Raw genomic sequence first — 22,145 nt, 5'->3', positions numbered from 1 at the left:
AAGAGCAGTAGTATTACACGTATATCAATACAGTATGTATTGGACTCGCTACACTGTGTTTCACGTTGCTAAACGATCATCAGACGATCATCAAGCATTCGCCTGATGATCGTTTAGCAAAGTGAAACACAGTGTAGCGAGTCCAATACATACTGTATTGATATACGTGTAATATTTATTTATTTATTTATTTATTTATTTATTTATTTATTTATTTATTTATTTATTTATTATACACCCGAAGAAATTATTTGTTGTGTTTAGTTTAAAGTTTTAGTGAGAGATTATCAGAAATGTCCCCAACTTAAATTTTTGAAAAAAGGTGACAGAAAAAAAAAGGGGGTCATTGGGTGAGAGGGAGTTCAGTAAAATAAAAAAAGGGGGTCATTGGGTGAGAGGTAGTTGAAAAATGGGGGTCAATGTGGTCGCACCCCCCGTCCCCCTTTTTTTTTGAAGACCCCCCCAACGACTGAAGCTATCGGTGAATGTTTTTTTAAGCAGTTCTTGTTTATTTAAAAAAAATCGACGGCAATTATAGTATAGTGGTGTGCGCCCCGAATCGACGATCGACAGGGAAAAACAGCAATCTCAAGTTCAAAGCTATAAAAAAAAACAAAAATATGTAAACATGACACACAGGCGGCAGCCTACTGCTCAAACTAAACTGATCATCAATTAATGTGTGCACTTTGATAGGTGCAAATCAACAAGAGCTTAACAAGATAATTGCCGAATGAGCATTTACATTTAGTAAGTAAGCTTACATTACACCCGACATTACAACAATTTAACAATTTACAATAAGCCCAATCGCCATTGTGACTTCCGGTTTTTGAGAGCACTTTTAGGACACTTTGACCTCTGACATATCGGGGAAATTGCTCTAATTATTATTTATTTATCTATTATTGTAAAAATGTTATCATTAAAAATATTTAAATAATCAATTTATATAACAAATATATTTTTTGAATTTGTTTTTATTCTAGTAAAACTTTTTAAAATTATTTTTGTATGCACAAAAACCAATATTTCTGAATTTTCGCGATAGGTCAAAGGACAAACTGTCCTAAAAATGCAAAAACTGTCCCACAATGCATTGCAAACTTCTAATGCCGATAAAGTTTTAGAAATCGCACAGAAGTGAAAGAGCTATATCAATGAAATTTTGTCAGTGCAATCACTGGTCCTTATGTACACTATGATGCAAAAATGGTCTCATAAGAATGTTTACTTTTTTTACAGGCGAAGCTTGATGCTAATAACCTGCTGCCCCAGTTACTGCGCATAAACTGCAAGATTGAGAAAATTGAGGCAAGCAGCGTTATTAAGATTCTGCATTTGAAGGGTTGCAGTGCCTAGAAAATCGATGATGAAATGAAAGTTATCTTCGGTGGTGATTGTGATATTGTCACTGTTGCTTTTTGGAAAATGAATTTTTATTTCATCACAGATTGGGCATGTATATCTGTAACCCTTAAAATGGAACTTAATCATGCTACATGCCTCAATTTTCTCCATTTTGCTGGTTATGCGGTTACATAGGCAGGTAGGCCTACTGACATCTAGCGCCTGTAAAAAAGTAAATATTCTTATGAGACCACTTTTGCATCATAGTGTACATAAAGGACCAGTGATTGCACCAGGCCCGTCGGAAGCAAATTAAAAGTGGTACGGCCCACTTTGGGGGTCTGGGGTTACCCCCAGCGGGGTTTGAAGGGCAGAGCCCCTCATGGGGTTCAAGGGCGAAGCCCCTGGAAGCTCAAGGACTTTGGAAAATGAAAAATAGAATTTCAACGGTAAGTTAATAGGACAAAACTTGGACATTCAAAATAAAAATGATGAACCATAAAACATATTACCAATTCATGATAAGACTCGATTGCAGTACACATGATAGAAAATTGAAAGCCCAATTTTCGAGAAAAAAAATGCCTGCGCGATGTTAGGAAAATGAAGACCCAATTAAAGCCATTGGCAATCATTGGTGGACCATTTTGTCACTATTATTGTGTAAAATTTTAGTTTGAAAAAGCCTAAAATTTGTAAAAAGACGGCCCAATTGAAGCCATTTGTGGACAAGTTTAACTTTTATTGTCTGAATTATTGTTTTATAATTATGTACCCATAAAGTTGCGCACGCTGGTGTCAGAAGTGAGAAAATGATGCAAAATGAAGACCTAATTGAAGCCATTTGGTGGACTATTTTTGCACTATTATTGTGTAAAATTTTAAGTTTGAAAAGGCGAAAATTTGCAAAATGACGCCCAATTGAAGCCATTCGTGGACAAGTTTTGACCTTTATAAATTACCCGGTATTGCTTTACATGTAAACATAAAGTTGTGCACGCAGAGATGTGCCCCCCTCAGAAGTGAGAAACTTTTGCAAAATGAAGACCAAATTGAAGCCATTTAAAATGGTGGACCATTTTGGCACTTTAATTGTGTATTAGTTTGAAAAAGCAGAAAAAATCAAATTTACAAAATGACAAGCCAATTGAAGGCCATTTTTTCACTGTTATTTTATGAATTATTGGTTTAAACATCAAGTGGTAGGTGTTAAATACAGACACGAAAACGGGCAGTTTGTATACGCAGGGGGTCTCTGAGGGGATGTACCTCAGAGCATGCATGCATAGAGCATGCATGGATCGATTTTGAATTGAAGTCAGCACGGAGTTCGTCGTAATAGGCCTATAAACTGACTTTGGTGACGATGTGACGGGCCCTACATATCGGCGAGCCCACCGTAATTTTCACATGCTTTTGGGCAGAGGACCCGGCTTCAAGCAAAATAATCACAGACCTAGGCCTATAGGCTATAGATTGACCCGACTGTGATTTAGGCATGGGTAATTTAACCTTTTCCCTTCTCCTTTTCTCTTCTCTTCTCTTCTTCCTTTCCTCTTTTTTTTGGCTGAAAAGTGGTACGGCCATGGCCGTACCGGCCGTAGCGGTTCCGACGGGCCTGGATTGCACTGACAAAATTTCATTGATATAGCTCTTTCACTTCTGGGCGATTTCTAAAACTTTTTGATACCCCCTCGTATACCGTAGCGTATTCTGCATAGAGGATCTGTATACAGATCGAGTGCAACCAGGCTAGCCTAGCGGCACTCTGTACAAATTGCCTATACTGATTCCGAAGACAAAACCTGTGGCACAGTCGCATCCCCTGCTTGTACGTCTTTATCTAGGTCAACGTGACAAACAGTCAGGGTCAGAGGACAGCGCAATCTGTCTGCTGCCAATATCCGTAATATTTCTCTATTTATATAGTCACCTTTTTGTACCATTCGCAGAGCGTGACGTCTGCCCAACAACAACAATATGGGCATATTTTATTTTATTTATTTTATTTATTCATTTGAACGGACGCTTTTAAATCAGTGGCACACGCCTTAATTTGCGGTGCGTTCATAAGACAAAAAAAAACCATTTAAACAACAACAACAATAACTCATAGGAAAATGAACCACATACATCCAATAACATCGCCTTTTCGGAGCTACGTCACATTCAGCTAATTCATATCATTACATATTCATAATCACCTTTCAGGATTTGTGGCGTGACGAACAGACTCTTATACAGGTATCGAGCTCACGCTGTCCTCACTTGAGCGATCGATGTAGCGCCTCTCTTAATTTAGTACTCTCAGGTGCAACGCAATTTCATGACATAAAGTTGTTTTTTTAAAACTTTCGTGGTCGTGCCTGTGCGTATCGCGTACACGCAAAAGCAATAAACAATCACGCTGATTGGCTGATCAATGCACTTGACAACAAGCCGGCTGACCCATTGGTATTCGCCGTCGGCGCGGCGCATAGTAGGCGACCTTGTCACTTCTACGCGATCGCAATTCACCAGCGCGTACCCGGACCACGGAAGTTTTAAAAAAACAACTTTAGTATTAGTAATTAGTATACAAATATTGACTGCTATGAGGGGCATGGACTTTTTAGATTATAGGCCCAAGGTGATCTCAACCCATTTTGAGATCACCGCGGGCCTATAATCTTAACCATGTCCCGAATATAAAGCAGTCAATATAATAATTTGTTTTTATATGCCGAATGGATACGTGGTCGGATGTTGCGATTGCACAGTTTGATCGGGACCCACGTGACCGGGGATTGACTGCACTTTCAACCAATCAGATGACAGGAATCTAGGCCTATATACCGACCGAGGACGCGAGGTATATTACATGTATGTGTACTACGGTATACTACTATTAAAAAAAATACAAGGCTCCTGTGTTGCATTTTTTTTTGTCATAATATTAATTATACAGGCATGATAGGTTCTTGTACTCCTATCCTATGCTTGAAATTGTATACTTCGTACGTTATTGTATCCCATGCAGATAATTTGGCGCATGCCACATGATCCAAATCGGGGCACCCAAACTGAGATGGCTCTTCTGTGCAAATAGGGAAGCTGGCAGCATCAATAAATAAAAAATATCATACCGAAAATGACACATCAGTTTTGCCCGATTTGTAAAGTTTGGGATGCGAACTATTTACAATGGCATGATGGAGCTCTACATGGAGCTATGGGCTATGGTTATGCACAGCATCATCATCCCTATATCTTTGTGTCAGAAATTGCCATTCTCTCGGTCGGGGTTGTTCCATCTATTGCACTTGCCCACTACACACGTCTGTCAAAGGGGACACCTTTGCAAAATCCCTATTGACAGGGGCAGGGCCTTTCATCAGTTCAAAATTGCCTTTGGTAAACTTCATTTAAAGTTGATTTCCTGATAAGAAATCAAATGTTTGGATTATTGTTTCATCAAGAGGTATTTATTATTATTTTATGGCATGTTTTGTGATTTCTCCATTGAGTTCAACAGTAAGCATGATCCCCTTTGTGTCCGAGGGGGTGAGATGGAACAGCTAAATCTTGGCAAAAGCAACCAATGGGAAGAAGCGATCTAGATATCACATGTGACATCATGCTGACTGACAGAATGATAGTAGGGCAAATCCACTAGACACTGATCATGATATTCTTCTTTTCCAGATGTGCTGAGAATCTTATGAACTCACCAGTATTCCACACACATTCAAAATGCAATCAACCAAAAAACCAAAAGCACCAGAATGTCCCATCTGTCAAGAAATCTTCAAGGATCCAAAAGTGCTTTCTTGTGGTCACAGCTTTTGCCTGAAATGTCTTCTGAAAATGGCACCACATGGTACTCCAACTATCAAATGCCCTTTGTGCCAAAGGTTAGTTTTATCTTTACTGTGGGTTTGTTTTATAGGGATGTGGGGAGGGACACTCATCATGTGCCTGTAAGGGGCTGTGCAATAATTATGAGCCCCATTTCCAAACGGTGTGCCAAAAATTGTTTGCTCCTCTCTTGGCCTGCCAAAATATCTTTGCTCCCCTCCTAATGGCTGGCCCAAAAGCTTTGCCCCCCTCTTGGCCTGCCAAAAAATATATGCCCCCTCTTGTCTGGCCAACAAAACTTTGGCCTCCCTTTTTGCAGGCCAAATTTTTGCAGGCCAAATTTTTGCAAACCTTAAATGTTCTAGATATGTTGTAAGAGTTTTTGTACTGTTTTCCTATAGCATCTAATCTTATAAGGTGCCCTGTAAATTTGTGCCAAATGTTGCTTGACCTTCTTCCCATTTTAACTGCCAAAAAAGGCATCCCCTTTTTTTTATCCTGCCAAAAATCTTTACCCCTCCCAATTTGCAAACCTTCAATGGCTTTGATATGTAATACATTTCTAGATTATGTGCCACAAATTACTTTTCCCATGAACCCTTTTTCACATAACAAATTGTATAAAACGTGGGTTTGAATTTTGAGTGACAGGTGACTCAAAATAAGGATCTTTTTGGTGGCACTGGTATGCCATTACCCGATGGAGGATGTGCAATAATTATGAGCCCTGGGGGAGGTTGGTGGGACAAGAATTTTGGGCAAGCCAAAGGTAGGGGGCAAGTATTTCAGTCTTATTTTTGGCAGGTCCAAAGGACCTCCTGTTGTGCAACTTAACCTATCGCTGAAAGACCACAACTTTTAAAGTGCCTTATATGCACTCAAATTTGAATATGATTTCCAATGGTAAAAACATATATAAGAACCTGCTGTTGATGTACATAAATTTACACTGTATACATAAAATTATTGCAATCAAACCTTACCCAATTTGTACATAATGATATTTTCTTTTACTCTTTAAAAGGGACATACAAGTTCCTGATGGTGATGTGAGGGGATTGCCAACCAATTTTGGTCTTCGTGATGCAGTAGAGGACGCCGCAGACCCTGAAGTTGAACAAGAGGAACCTACACCAGATGGGGAAAAACCACCGTATGTATACAAACATATTAAACACGCAGTGGCAATTGGCTGTTGGATTAACTGGACCAGCCCATTAGTCTGAAGGGTCATTAGTCTGAATAGGGTTAAAGTTAGAGTTTAGGGCATTTTAGGTTAGGGTTAGGGAGTATGTTTATTATGATTCAGCGTTAGGGATAGGGTTAGGGTAAGTGTTAGGATTAGGATTAGAATTTTAGTTAGATTTTGGGCTAGGGCTATGTTAAGGGTTAGGATTAGGTTGTAGGTTAGGGTGAAGTTTAGGGTTAGGGTTATAACTACCAGTATTGGGTTTTTGGACTGTAATGATCCTTCGGACTGTCGGACTGTAACCAGATTAAGAAGAAGTTCCTTTCTCTTGACCCATAGAAGATAAGATACAAAGAAAATGTGACCCATTCTGACAAAACCAGGAACAAGTCACATTTTTAATATTTCATGATTTAAATTTAAAAAAAATTTCCACATCTACAATCATTCTGAACAATATTAGTCTTTTAAATGACCTTCTGTATTTATTTACTTGATTTAGATGTCTGGGAGGTCATTTTGGCATTTTTTTACTAGTTTCGAATTTTGAATGGGGGTTTTAGATCAAGTTTACGATATGAATACAGGCCAAAATTTGCCGGAGGTGGGCATGTGTGGACATAGCTCACTCTGAAGAAGAGTGTCGCCCAAGACACTCAAAACTGTCAGGTCAGTGAAAAACAGTACTTAATTGGTTTTGAAAAACAAACTTTGTATTCTGAATTTCTGCAAACCTTACGGACAACATTTAGTATATTCTATATTGATCATTTTTTACAGAAACAAACTACTACGTAACCTAGCTATAGGCGGGGCAACAGCAGTAGGTGGCGTGGCTGCTGCTGCAGCTATACCATTTGTTATTCTTCCAGCAATGGGTTTTGCAGCAGGGGGAATTGTTGGTGGTTCTATGGCTGCTGGAATGATGTCCGCATCTGCCGTAGCATCAGGAGGAGGCGTGGCTGCTGGAAGTGCCGTTGCTATCTGTCAAAGTATTGGTGCTGCTGGACTTGCTGCTACTACTTATTTAGGTGCTGGAGCTGCTGCTGGTGCTGCAGGTTTTGCAGCAGCTGAAGTTGCAACTCGACACTCAACAGATAACAATGGCAATAATAATGGAAATCAGGATGGGAATGATGGTAATGATGATGGAGATGATAGAGATGGAAATGATGTCATTGGTGGTGCAGAGGTGGATGCAAGGCAGCCTGGAGACAGTGTTGAAAATGAAGGAACAGAAGTTGGTCTACCACAAGACGGACACAATACTGAGGAAGAAGATGATGTTGAATTAAGTAAAATAAGTGCAAGAGGACAGAATCCTCCAAAAGGAACTTAAAACATGAACCTGAACAGTTACAACATAGTTCATGGTGTATGACTGGAGAGGCATTGGACCAACTTAAAAGATAATGGGATAATGGCATGATCTTTGACCTTTTCCTTTAAAAGATTTTTTCTCAGAATGATGTTAACAATACTGAGTATAAACCCTCATTTGGCTATAAATCAGCAGTGGCAGCACCAGGAATCATTTTCTGGGGGCAAAGTCCAAGATAAGGGGACACGTCCCTTTTGATGCCACCAACCCAGCAGTATTAGTTGTGTAGTATATGGCGACCTCTGGAAAATGCAGTTACAATACTGATTCCACAAAGCTGAAAATAATGTGGAGGGGTGTGCGCACGGGTATGGATGGATGGATAAAGTTATAACCAGATGGGAAGGGCCAATGTAAAGAATTTAATTAAGAAATAAAGGGTAATGCATTATCCTTTACACCCAAATAATGTGTCCGAGGCAAAAAAACGTAAATAATGGGTGAGGCGCAGCCGAACCCATTATTTAAACGTTTTTACTGCCGAGTGCCAAGGACACATTATTTGCGTGTAAAGGATAATGCTGCACCCTTTATATTTCTATTCTATTACCAGAAAATAGTGCGCTTTTAAGATAAAATATCATTTCTTGGCACAAATATTTAAAGTGTTTACTTCAAGGTGGAGCGCGTAAGTGACAGCGCATATCGCGGAATATTGCACACGCAACCAAGCGTAATGCTGTGCGTAGAATGTGTTACGGCGCTTGACCCATTATTGCAGAATAATGGGCTCTCACATGACGTGTTTTAACAAATCACAGTGCGCGATTTTGAATAATGGGTCGTAAGAGTAATAGACTCTATAATATTCATATATATATTTATTTTTAAGTGCAATCTAACAGTTAGAATTCGAATGTACTGTTTCTTATTATCTGATTTGTAGTGATATATCACTCATATATTATAGACAGCTCATTGGTTGCTCATTGGCAGCATGTAGACTGATATTGGACTCTGTCATATTGACATAAGCTTAAAAAGTTACCTTTTCAGAGTCTTAGTAGAGCAAAGACATAGCTTGAGACGCCACCACGGCGTCTTCATTCAGCATAGTGATTATAATGGCGGGCAGGTCATGTAATTACATGACCTGCCCGCCATGATGATCTGCTGTCACTTTACCACCCACAGGGTGGTCAGGTGACCTTGAGGAGTCTAATCACTACGCTGAATGAAGACACCGTGATGGCGTCGCAAGCTACGTCTTTGCTCTACTCCGACTCTGAAAAGGTAACTTTTTAAGCTTAGCTCATTGGTTGATTACCATTATATATTCTTACTATTAACCAACGTGACATGTTACAACCATATTCAAATGTAGTATGCACATCGTTTATGTGTTCTATCATATTTATCTGAACTCATTTCAAATTATGTTCCCAACCGTACTCTTTGGTGTGGAAACATGCAACTTCTTCAAGAAACAAAATCCAACCGCACATGGGGTAACAGATCATTTGCAATTGCAGCTCCACGTTTATGGAATGAACTGCTTATAACTGCTAAAAATGTAACTGTGTATAAAAAGATGTTAAAAACTCAGCTTATGTCAGAGACATTCTGTAATTCCTAAGTTATTTTCCTTAATTTACTTCTAGTTTTCTTTATCTATTGTTCAGTTTTTGTTTGTTTTAGTGCCTTGAGCACTCTAAATTGAGTGGATATGTGCCTTGTTGCTATTATTATTATTATTATTATTACTGTTTCCTAAGTTGCTTGTGCAATATGTGTGTGTGTTGTCTCTTAGACTCACCAAGTTTGTTAGTGGGTAAATTATTAGAAATATGAAATGAATTATTTAATGGTTCAAGTTGAGTTGTGATGTCAAATGAGTACATGTATAAACTATTCTTGAAAAGTTAGGTATTTAAAACAAATATTCTGTCTTCTTAAATTTGTGTAATCATATGAATATGACATATGGTGATGGTGAAAGATGGATTTTTCCATTTCAAACAATCCATCTTTCACTATTTCAACCATTACACTCATAGACAATGTCTATTAGACAGTTAAAGGAGTATATTTTGTGATCCTAGCATCCTCTTTTTATGACATTTTTCAGTAGATATCCACGAAAAAGCCTTTTCCCAACATTTCAGTTGATTCCGATTTTGCGAGTTATGCATGATTATGTGTATCCATAGACAAATTTGTTGTAATTTCGTTTAAATTCAAATTTCATGATATCTTTGCTAAACAAATTAATCTGCAAGAAATTTATTGTACATGAACATTATGCAGCCAGAGGTTTCCAGTGATATAAAAATATCAACTTTTTTTTAGAAAAGTGGGGGGATGATGCTATGTATCACAAAATGCCCCTTTAATATGTACATATCATGATAATCCAGGAAATTTTTCACTAATTAATGGATGGTTTCTGTAAAATGTGTTATTAATAATTAAAAGCAGTATTGTAACATTTGCAGAGGTTGCCCATAGTTTTTTTTTACACAATTCACCCTGCAAAAAACAACACCTGTTCTGTGCTATCATAATGGCATGTATTTGTGACATCTGATTTTTAAATTTATACAAGCAAAATATTAGTCAAACTTGTGCATGGTGAAATGTCTTATGAATCAATACAATGTTAAGAATACCTTGAGCCTATAAACCTCATTATTGATTGACCGACATGTATACGGACTACATGTACATGTATATAGGTGCTGAAATGAAATAGTGATTTTCTTCCATTTACCTCATTTATTTGGTTCAAATTAAAAGGGCACAGATTAATACCGGTAGTGAAAACTACATGTAAAAGAAACAAATGTTACAATGCTGCTTTAGATTGTGTTTATATTTATAGTTGCATGAAAATTGACCCACCAACAAAAGACTTTGCCTCCAACTTGCCTAAGCAAAAATGAATCTCAAAAAATTGTAAACAACCCAAAAAATGTAAACCACCATAAATCCAGATGTAGTTCATCATGTTCTTTTTCATCATGTATAAATAATTACAACTGAAATCTGGTTTTTTTCTTCGACTGAATATTTAAGTTAAGTGTACTAACTGAAATAGATGTATATTGTACTTCAAATCAATTAACATTATTGCAGTTCCTTTCAACCATCTGTAGGGTTTGGGACATCAGATTGCACTCTCTGATCAATGGCATTCATGCATGCTGAAGGTGAAACAAAGAACAAAGTGTTAGGTTGTTTGTTTCATATTTCTATCTAAAATTTCATCAAAAAATCATCATCATTATCATCAGCCATTGTCGGTCCACTGCTGGACGAAAGCCTCAGCATGTCCACCAGGTACTATTAGGCCTAACAAAAAATCGTTTGATTGGCGTAACCCGACCTACCCTAAAATTAGGCCCGACCCTAACTTTTTTTATTTTTTTTTTTGCAAAAAAAAAAATAAAATTTTAAAAAATAAATAAAAATAAATAAATTTAAAAAAAAAAGAAGAAAAAAAGTTCCAAAGCCTTTATCAAACGAAATTTACAGCTTAAAAAGTAAAAAAAAAAAAAAAAAAAAAAAAAAAGAATCCCGACCTACCTACCCTAAAAATTTTTATGTTACGCCAATCAAACAATTTTTTTTCAGGCCTTATGTAGAATTCAAATATTTATAACTTGATTCAACTTTGAAAAAAATTTTGTATGAGAATCTTTGCAAGAATGTTGTGATTCTCTTAAAAATCATTTCTGCGATGCATTTTGATATTTGTATTGAATGTAAACTCAGAATCATATTTAAGCAAATCAGTTTCGACCTGATGTATTTTGGATGTGTTTACATTCCCTCTTGGGAATTTATCAAACAATCAGTTAATACGCTCGAACAGGGTTGCCAACCAGTCCCATGGTTGCATACCCCATGGTGTCAACCCAAGTCTGCCCAGAAATAAACTGGAACATGTGACATGATTAGACTCCTTGCAGTAAGTGACTCCCAAGATTGGGCCTTTTGTTTTGCTCCATTTTTTGTTTGTTTTTGATATTCAGGATGCATGTTAGTTTGTCACTCACTGAGTTCAAAAACAATTTATGACATTTATAACATTATAGTTTATTTATAGAGGTGTATATATAATATTTTGTGTGCTGATAAATAAATGACAATTGTCAGGTTGAATGTGGGATTTTGCTTCGATCAGTCTTTTTGTTTGGCATTTAGCATATTTTCTCATGCCTGTAATATTAAGCATTTGCATACATAGCAAATTGGCAAAATCTGAATTGAAATGGTAGATTGTTTTCATCTAGTAATTTCCAGATGTGTAGCTGCTGTAAGTTATTTTCAATTAGCACTTCATTCAAAAGCAATTACTTTTAAGAATGGACAATTTGAAATATTGATACATACATGTAATCAACAAGTTTGTTAATTTTGAATAAATGAGATCTTTCACAATTACCACAGTCTCACTTGGTCATCCATATTTGGTCACAAATTAAAATGGTTATCCTGTAAATGACACCATGTCGGAGCATCCTCAATATGAGGCCTAATTATCCTCATCAATATGTACATCAATGACAGAGGATCTTGGGTTTTGATTAGCATCCTATGTGAATACGTACGTAGTCCAGTCAAATGACGTCAATATGTTGAGGCAGCCATTTTGTGCCCAGGGATTTTAGATGTGCATTATATCATTATGAATTCCGTAGATGGCCGAATCAAGATTCGTCTTTTTAATAAATGCATGTTATGCATGAATTATTTTGAATTGAAGAACAAGGGAGCAAACGCTTTAACTCTAGATAGCAGCATATCAAATTTTTACGGTGTTCAGCATGATAATTGGCTCAAGTGGGCATGCAGCATACAGGGTAAAACAGTGCAGCGCAGTACGGTTGATGATTATCACCATTAAAAATTGATGTGCTGCCCTCTTGAGTTAAAACATTCATCCGTTTCAGCTGTTCAGATTCAGCTGTCTGCTGAATTCATGATGATATGTGTATGAAACGCTTGTGAATTTAAGCTGCACACATTGAACTTGGGTCTTACATCAAAGAGCACTTGGGAAAAAGCATTCTAGAAGTGATCCTTCATAACAATGGAAATGGAACCTCAAAGACTAAAAGTTTACCATCATTTCCATGGTTTCTGATACTTCATTAGGATTTTTGAGATGGTATTGATATCATTGTGTTGATCAATGCTAAACACATAAGGGAACAAACCAAAAGATTGATAAAGCTCTGTAAATTTAACTAGTTGGTATAGTTGCTGCAAAGTTGAACTGGAGGTGGGTCAAAATAACATCAATTTTAAGTCAGTGTTTTGGCTTTGACAAGTGCCCCTCATTTTCACTAAAACTCCAAAATTTGAAAAGACATGTGCCCTTCAAAAGTTCAAATAGATAAGATTGGTAGAATTGATTCCCCACTTTGCTATTTTTGTGATAAATTTGATGAGACTCTTATCCACTTATTTTGTGATTGTGATAAAATTATTCCTTTATGGGATAATTTGTGGGACTTAATTGAAAGCAAAACTTGTGAGAATTTGCAATTTTCCAATTTTCAGAAGATGTTTGGTTTGGACATTGAAGATTCTGATCATAAAAATACTATTAATGTTCTCATCCTTTGTTTGAAATTTTATATTCATAGATTTAAGTTCCAGAAAGTTGCTCCTAATTTTCAACTTTCAAGCCTATAAGAATTTGGTCACGATTAAATTTAATACAGAGAAAAAAATTGCTGAAAACAGAAGCAAATTGTCCAAACACTTTGAGGGCTGGGGTATGAACGTTTGGACAGTATTTACTGTGGGACATTGGAGCACATCAGACATATCGAATTGCATTCTGAATACGAAGAATGTCCTTCTGATATCAAATAATTTTCATTTTATGAAATTAGCAATGTAATACACATTTTATGGCAAATCATTAAAATTGATATTTTTGATATTTAACAGTACTCAAGTAAATTTTATAAATCTGATGATTTATATTTAAAGTGTATGTAGGTGGGATGAAAAGCTGATGATCAATTGAAAATTTTGACCTTTTGTATTGAAGATATGGATTTGTTTTCCCAAAACACCAAAACAAAAAAGGTCTTTTTGGGGAAAAAATCCATATCTTCATTATGAAAGGTCAAAATTTTCAATTGATCGTCGGCTTTTCCTCCCAGCTACATACACTTTTAGACTATATCATTAAATTTATAAAATTTACTTCGAGGACTGTTATATCTCAAAAATGTGAAAAATATCAAATTTTAATAATTTGTTATAAGATTTGTATTAGATCGTGAATTTCATAAAATGAAAATTAGATCGTGAATTTCATAAAATGAAAATTATTTGATATCAGAAAGACATTCTTTGTATTCAGAATGCAATTCGATAGGTCTGATGTGCTCTCATGTCCCACAAAAAATACTGTCGAAACGCTTAAAACGCTCATCACAGTTCCCTTAAGAAATTTTCTTTTGATCTGAGTTCTTAAGAGGAATGTAATTTCCTGCATTTCTTTGCATAAGTATTCAAATGGTGTTTTTTTTTGGTTTTTTGTAGTTTTTTTGGGTATGTAGATTTGATCCGAGTGTTTGTTCAACCATATGATTATGATGCCTTGAATTTGATTCTCTCTTGAATGTGATGTCTCATTTATATCTCAATTGACACTCACCGCTTATGACAGTGCTGGGATGGTCTTCGTTTTGTGCTTTTGTCAGGCCTGGACAAGCTTCTGCTTTTTTACCATTCTTTTTCTTATGTCCTGGCTTCAGCTTGTGTGGTGTATACATCACAGCACTTGTGAGTGGTGGGTGTCAATAATTACAAGTGTAGCTATATATCAAACTTTAATTTGGGCTTAAAGGAATATTTGTTTATAATATTGTATGGCTGACATGAAGAAGGGGGCTGGTGGTTTTCTGTATCTTTTCTCCACCCACCAGTCCCAAGAACAGGGCAATAAAAATGAAAAAAAGGTTCAAATAGATATTGCTGTAGAAGCACTATTTTTGTATTTTATGTCAGGCATTAGAAAACTGCCAATCCAAAATGTCAGGTGAACAGTGGCTAGTGTTAGCCCTTCCCTAATCAAACATTCAAAGGACTCACGATCTTATGGTTTGTTATTCCCTAAAAGAAATAAGACAACACATTATGTACATACAAGGCTGGTGTCAAAAATCAATTTCTTTACTTGATCAAGTTTACTGTCAACACAGAATTCACTTCATGAAGTCCACACTTGTTTCTCTTGATGAATTCAAATTAAATTTAATGATGTATACAAAAAATAAACACAAAATGGCAAAGAAGGAAATAATAACATGGTCTACTGCTAATAAAAATATAAATCTGATTTTTGATGTACTGGTATAATTTGTGACGTGATCAGTTCCATGGGAGCCAAAGGAGGCATACAACATAAGGCTATTATATACTGAAAACACCAGGTCTAGCATGCTCGGTTCAAAAGTTCTGCGATGTATTTTATAATGTTTTCTTAATTGTTTTTTTTTGCTCCACACTTGCCTTTATCTGAATTGCAGATTTGCTGCCTTTGGCCCCCCATAGACCAGATTTTGTCACATTTAAGAATATACAAATGTTCAAGAGCTCATCATTTTTAGAGTAAAGCTGCAAAAGTCTGTTAAGGGGGTACTACACCCCTGGCCAATTTTGTGCCTATTTTTGCATTTTTCTCAAAAAAATTATACTAGCGCATTGGTGACAAGTAAGTGGCAAGGACTAAAACTACAGCACTGGAAATTTTATTTCAACACAGACACAGTTGTGGAGTTACAGTCAAAAATGAGGGAAAACCAATATTTGATCAATAAATCAATAACTACTTGCCTTGAGTTGCTGAATTTTCAGTGCAGTAGTTGTAGTCCTTGCCCCTATAATATACATATCTTACTTGTCACCAATGCACTATAATTTTTGAGGAAAATGCAAAAGTAGGCACAAAATTGGCCATGGGTGTAGTACCCCCTTATGCCCATAAAATAAGTATCCATACCATTCTAGTTTTGGTTACTATTAGGTCATATGTGACGTGTCATGTCAAAAGGAGACACTTTTGGGCAGGTTATCAATTTTGAGGTTTTTACATATCTTAAATATAGAGATATTTTGCTCCACAATGCCGTTTTCCCCAATGAAATCGGACATTCCTAAGCGAAAATATTGAGGTCGTAAGTTATGGTATTATCAAATTGGAAATTGAGATATCGGCCTTTAAAAATATTATTGACAATGTTGAGAGTAGGAATTACCTTGAAAAGTGTCTCAAAAAATACAAGATGCCAGTTACATTCCGGTCTGAAACTATCAGACGATATTTTAAACATTATTAACATCACAAATTCGCAACAAACCCAAATTGTGAAAAAATCACCCCGGGCAGATTTTTGGCTATTTCTCCATTTATGATCCTGCCCAAAAGTGTCTCCTTTTGACATGACACGTCACATATTACTATAATTGTCTGCCTCAAAGCTCCAACATGCATTAATAAATAATGGACATTATGCAACTTGTAACCTCAAAATTGATTTTTGTTTCCCTTTTTAAATTTTCATATTATTTTTAACTGCCCACCAAAATATGAAAACTGTGAATATGAACTTAATATGATGCCCGTTGTTAAAGCTTCTTGGCACTTAAAATAATATACCATTAATATAGATCAATATATTGCTTTGGTAACTAGAATACTATTAGTCATACATAGTGTGGAGTACAATAACTGGAGGATGCTTTTGAGTAGGTGTAAATGAGAGGGCCATTGAAACAAATTTGCTTAAAAAATCCCCAAATGCAGTACATTTGTGTTTGCACAGCACCCACAGTGCCTTCATTTATTGTACAGCCTATCACTTCAGAATGTATTCTGATTATAAGGTCACAGTTTGCACGCTGACCAGTCCCAAAATTAATGAACTAATTTCACCCTGAAACATATTAGACATGTTTAAGCGGGGCTGTCAACTGTCACGCATTGGGCGCTACACTCACACATTTGGGCACTTTCTCACACCAAGGTAGTAAAATATCTCATGAACAAGGCAGTAAATCTCACGCTAAGAACTGCCAAAGTAGTAAAATCTTATGCATCTTCAAAATATTGAGTGAAAATAACCAATAATAGTGTAAAAATAGTGCACCAAATGGGTTCATTTCAGACACCCCCTGCATTGGGCAAGCGCAACATGCACAGCCAATGGGCCAAATACAAGTTCTAATCAACTTTTATCATTTTAGACAATATCTCATGCCAAGTATTTCTGAAATGTTGACAGCCCTGGTTCAAATTTTTATAAAATTAAAAAAATATCAAACGTAACTGATAGCACATTTTATATGCCAGAACTGGTCCAATGTACAATGTTACACACTTACATAACATTTGGTCACAATGGCTCATTTAAAAGATACTGTTCCGAAAGTTGCACTTTGGTCTTTTCAACTCTTAAAAATCATACAGATTATAATCTACAGTAAGTATACTGCATTGTTTGAGAATGGTCCAAAGTGAAACTTTGTACAAAACTGTTCCACATTATTTTATCATTGTTTACAGTGGCTATAATCAGCTACCAAATTTCAAACAACTCCACAAAGTCCTAAACCATTTCTTTTCATTTCTTGCTACATCTATAACCACACCACAACCCAGCAAACACAAAATGTTTCCAAAAAAGTTTGTCAGAAAGAGTTTAAATGTCAGGTTATAAAAAGGATATATTTATTTATTGTCATCTTCAATGAGGGTACACCCACCAGTGCAAGCACTGCTTTCCACAGGGGCCCTCAAGATATAAAACATTTTAATAACATTTAAAAACTTGCTGCAAAACATAACCTGTTTTTTAAGTGTTAACAAAATATTTTGCAAAAAGAACATTAAAAGACAACAATTTAAAAATGTTGTTGTGCTTCTGATGACCTTTATATAACATGGCATTTAATATTAAAATTGTTGTGTCAGTACAAGAACATCGTAAGTGACATTTTGGACAAAATCAAGTTTCACCTATTTTAAAAGTCTTAGAAGTAGTTAATTAATAATAATTAAAACAATACACTACACATGAAAATTTTTCTGCAAAAGCAGTGAAAAGTCACTTCATACACTCCTGGATAGCGAGAACCAATCAGAGCAAATGTTAGTAAATTGCTAGCTGTGCATAAATATTGTATAATTGCATGGGCGCGCATTCCGCGTAGTACTCGCAGTGCTTTCGGTCCTTCGGACGCATTCATTTTTCTTGTGGGTGGATTCATTGATATTTGCTTGCATTTTCCAACATTTTTAATGACAATTTTGTTATAAAAGTAGCGAAAATTACAAGATTTTTAGACTATTTTTTAATCGTGTATGAAATAGGTTAATAAATGCGTATCACTTGTTTCTGGAGAAATTGTACAAAATAATGCACTTGCACTGAGATGTTGATGCATCTAATGCACTCCCCCTTTGGGGCTCGTGCATTAGATGCATCAACATCTCAGTATGCATGCATTATTTTGTAACAATTTCACTCCCAACAAGTGATACGCATCACATTGTCATTATTGCACTGACACAACAAAATGTTTGCTGGGAACCTGCAGATCCGGAGGGAGAGGCACTCGACTTTGGATGTAAAAGGGATGTGTGGACAGAAAATAGGGGTCTTACAGAGAGAGATTAGAGATTTCAATGTGGCCGCACATCCCCGTCACCAATTTTTAGTGAATGCCCCCAAAGCCTACTAAGCTGTGAATACACTATACACCCCAGTATTCTACAATAAAATACTTAATGTTACTTTTCACACTGCAAAATAATGTCAATAAAAATTTACTAGCACCACCATGATTACTGAATTCAATTAGCCCCGTGGACACTACCGGTCAGATTATCTGTCTCTAAGAACCATTTTGATTGGTTACAAACAAGGGTATATCATATATTGAGCCAATCAGAGATATGATACAAATTATAGTCAGTATATAGGTTGAAGGGATTAAACTTGAAACTGTTAAGAAATCTAAAAGCTCCATTTTGTTTGGTTAGTTAGATGATTATCACATAATTAACCAATTCGGGACACTGTAAGGAAGGCAATACCTTACCTTATTAAATTGTAAGAACTAACACGGATCATATTCAAGTATACAAAGGTTGTATAGATTTTCTCTTGTATGTTATAATTGGTTACTCAGATGATTATATCAGGGGCGGATTTAGGGGGGGCGCAGCTGGCGCACGCCCCCTCTATTTTTTGAGAAGCAAAAGGCGCCGGCCTAACTTAAAAATACAAAATATGAAAGAAATTTAAAAAAATGAACAAATTCGCCATGAACAGCAAACAATGGGCCAAAACCGTTGAGTTTTCGAGGGGGTAACCCCCTTAACACCATTTTTTTTTTTTTTTCCAAAAGGCGCCCCCTCTATCAAAAATTCCTGGATCCGCCCCTGTATATCATGTAATTAACCAACCAATCAGAGGTACTGTAAGAAAAGCAGTAGTGCCCATGGGGTTAAGGATTACATTACCCACTGGAATGTACAGTTTGCAACTTTGCATATATAAAAATAAATGAGTCAATATACATATTTTATACAAATCATTCATAGTTGATTAAAAATTAACAACACCACCACAAAAAGCATTGTATACTAAGTTTTTAAAGTTTCCAACTCAAAAGAAAAAGTTCATATGAACCCACAAAATAATTCTTATACACACCAACAGATTTCTGACTACATTTACACCATGCATGAGAATGGCTTTTTTGAAAATTACCTAAAAAGTGTGTGAATTTGACCTTATAAGGCCCAAAACAGCTGGAGAAAAATGCATAAATTTGGACAGGTAAAAGCCTGAAAATTCTCATGCCTGTTACACACACACCCTACCCCTAAACACGGGCAAACATAGAGTTTTCACCAAATAACTGCGGACTAAAGTTTAAATTTTATTCACTTAACCGTGCACCCTGTAAGTTTTCAATATCCAAGTGCATACTGACACTACAACTCATAATTATTTTTTTTTGGTGTTATGCCTGTTGATACTGTTTTTGATCTAGTAACACTGTTCAGAAATAGTAGATGTCTGCTGCTTCTGTTGCAAAGATTTCTCTTGTGTTTGCCAGAGTTTACAAATACCCACCCTCTCTCTCACAGACACCCTCCCTAACACACACCTTTACAGACCCAGGTACAATAATACTGTTCATAAAAAAGAATTCATTACTGGTTATGGCTTGAATTTAACTTTCTTTAACAAAAGCAATTTTTTGGCAAAGTGGAATTTTCAGCATCCAATTTAGAGGGTTTTTTTGTTTTTGTTTTTTTGTTTGATATCAAATACAGCAGCTTTTCTTATAAAACTTTCATAGTTACTCTGCAATCAATACTAGGTATTCCTTCCCATAAATATTTACCTTGATATAGTGTTGGATATAAGGTTAGGACCAATAGCTGTGAAAATCACTGCAAGCTAGCTGATACACTATCCTGTGGGCCCTGTGAAATTGTGAGCTACTAAAATCAGTAACGCAGACTGGGGTGGGTCAGCTAGTCCCACAAACTATACAGTCCACAACTTATAAGTTCCCCCAAATACTTTTTAAAATAAGTCGAAAAATATTTTACGAAATATAAAAATGTAAAAAGATATGTATAGTCCTATTTGTTTTACCCCTGTGGACCAATTTATAGCGTCACACATCATTGGTTGATTGTGTAAGAAAAGAGGCCGTTTTAAAAGTTGCACCTGAGTCCATAGCAGTCAGGTTTTCTTTAATAAACACATGAATAGGCCTGGCCTACTGCATTGTTTGAGATCTGATTCCTATGGACTAAGATGCCACTTTTAACACTGTTCAAAACTGTCTCTGTTTTACATAATGATCCATTGTGACTGAACGCAATGATGTGTGACGCTATAATTTGGTCCATATGTGTAAAACAAATAAGGCTACTTATATCTTTTTACACATTTGCATTTCGTCAAATATTTTTCGATTTATTTTAAAAAGTATTTAGGGGGGGACTTATAAGTTGTAGACCCTATAGCAGACTAAATGCTGACTTCATCATCAATACATGACATTAAACATGTTGATTTGTGAGCCTGTAATCAGATAATGTGTCACAAATGTGGACCAACGTAACATTAAAGTCTTCACATTTCATTTTTATGGGCTTATTTCCACCGACTACCGATAAATAATTGATAATAGAGCAGCAGCTCAGGTCACCCTTAAATCCCTTACAGAACCCTTACCAGTACATGTACATTTATCCTTTTTGCTAATAGCTCAAAAATGTACATCATATGTGATGTGATCAAGCAAAATCAGTCAGAACTCGGAAATATTGATTTTGAGATATAGCCAAACAAAGGAAATACTTCTTTTGATTTTCTTTGTTTTGGAAAGTCTTTAATTGCTCATATCTTTAGAACTGGTTGTTCAATTTCAATAGGGTTTTCTGCAAAATACAGCTTTGTAAATGCTTTTTACTATCCTATACTATACTGAAAATCTAATATTTCCAAGTTCCGACTGATTTTGCTTGATCGCATCACATATAGTTTGAATTTGGCAGACAACAGAATCCGGATTTGTCTTTTTGATAAATTCATATTACACATGAATTATTTTGAATTACAGAAAAAGGGATCAAGCGTTTCAGCTCTAGATGGCAGCATATCAATTTTAAGTAAGTGATAGAGGGCAGCATACAAGGTTAGCTAACGGTGCAGTGCAGTACGGTTGCAATGATAAATAAAAACTTGATATGCTGCCCTCTTTCGCTAAAGTGTTAATCCCTTGTTCCCTAATTCAAAAATAATTCATGCGTAACATGAATTTACCAAAAGCCAAATATGGATTTGGCTGTCTGCTGAATTCATAACCATATGATAGATAACATCCTTTTTCTTTGGTATAAGCCACTTCAATTTTTGGCACATGTGAAGTGAACTTTGATCAACCTGGGCCCACTTCTTTTATTTTTGTGATCATCCTGAATGTGTTGTTGGGCCATCTAGGAACCCGATTGAGTTTGTTTGGTTTGGTCATGAAGATATAAAATGGGAATGATATAGCTATCAATCTACATAATTAAAACCATTCAAGCAGAGTAGTCATTATATGAAGAGCTTGTTTCCAAACCATGTTATCCACAAACACATGTTTCTCATTTACCTATATGCGATATTGCAATGGGTTGTGATGCTATAGGTCAACAATGATGTGTGAGGCCTTTGGTTCCCAAATGAGAACAATAGTCTCCATATTGTTCAGCAGCATTGTTGTGGTAAATAATGGCTTGTTACTGGTACAACTCAATGCTGCTAATGTCAAACTTGTCAAAGTAATTATGATTGTATCACACAAGTAAATGAGAAACATGTGGTTGTGGACTTAACATGATTT

The 22,145-nt window shown here is 36.0% G+C and overlaps 1 protein-coding gene across 1 annotated transcript; it reads left to right on the top strand.

Annotated features, from left to right (window-relative positions):
• Positions 1-1,759: 1,759 nt before the first annotated feature.
• On the top strand, positions 1,760-11,113 carry LOC140155671 (uncharacterized). The gene is made up of 4 exons (XM_072178593.1): positions 1,760-1,799; positions 5,035-5,243; positions 6,212-6,340; positions 7,157-11,113. Exons 2-4 carry the CDS (start codon positions 5,083-5,085, stop codon positions 7,713-7,715), a joined length of 849 nt encoding a protein of 282 aa, XP_072034694.1. The 5' UTR covers positions 1,760-1,799; positions 5,035-5,082; the 3' UTR covers positions 7,716-11,113.
• The last annotated feature ends 11,032 nt before the right edge of the window (positions 11,114-22,145 follow it).

This window comes from Amphiura filiformis, chromosome 6 (genome assembly GCF_039555335.1).
Source record: "Amphiura filiformis chromosome 6, Afil_fr2py, whole genome shotgun sequence".
Taxonomy (NCBI): domain Eukaryota; kingdom Metazoa; phylum Echinodermata; class Ophiuroidea; order Amphilepidida; family Amphiuridae; genus Amphiura; species Amphiura filiformis.
Note: the sequence above shows the minus strand (reverse complement) of the source record. Positions and strands in the feature narration are given on the sequence as shown.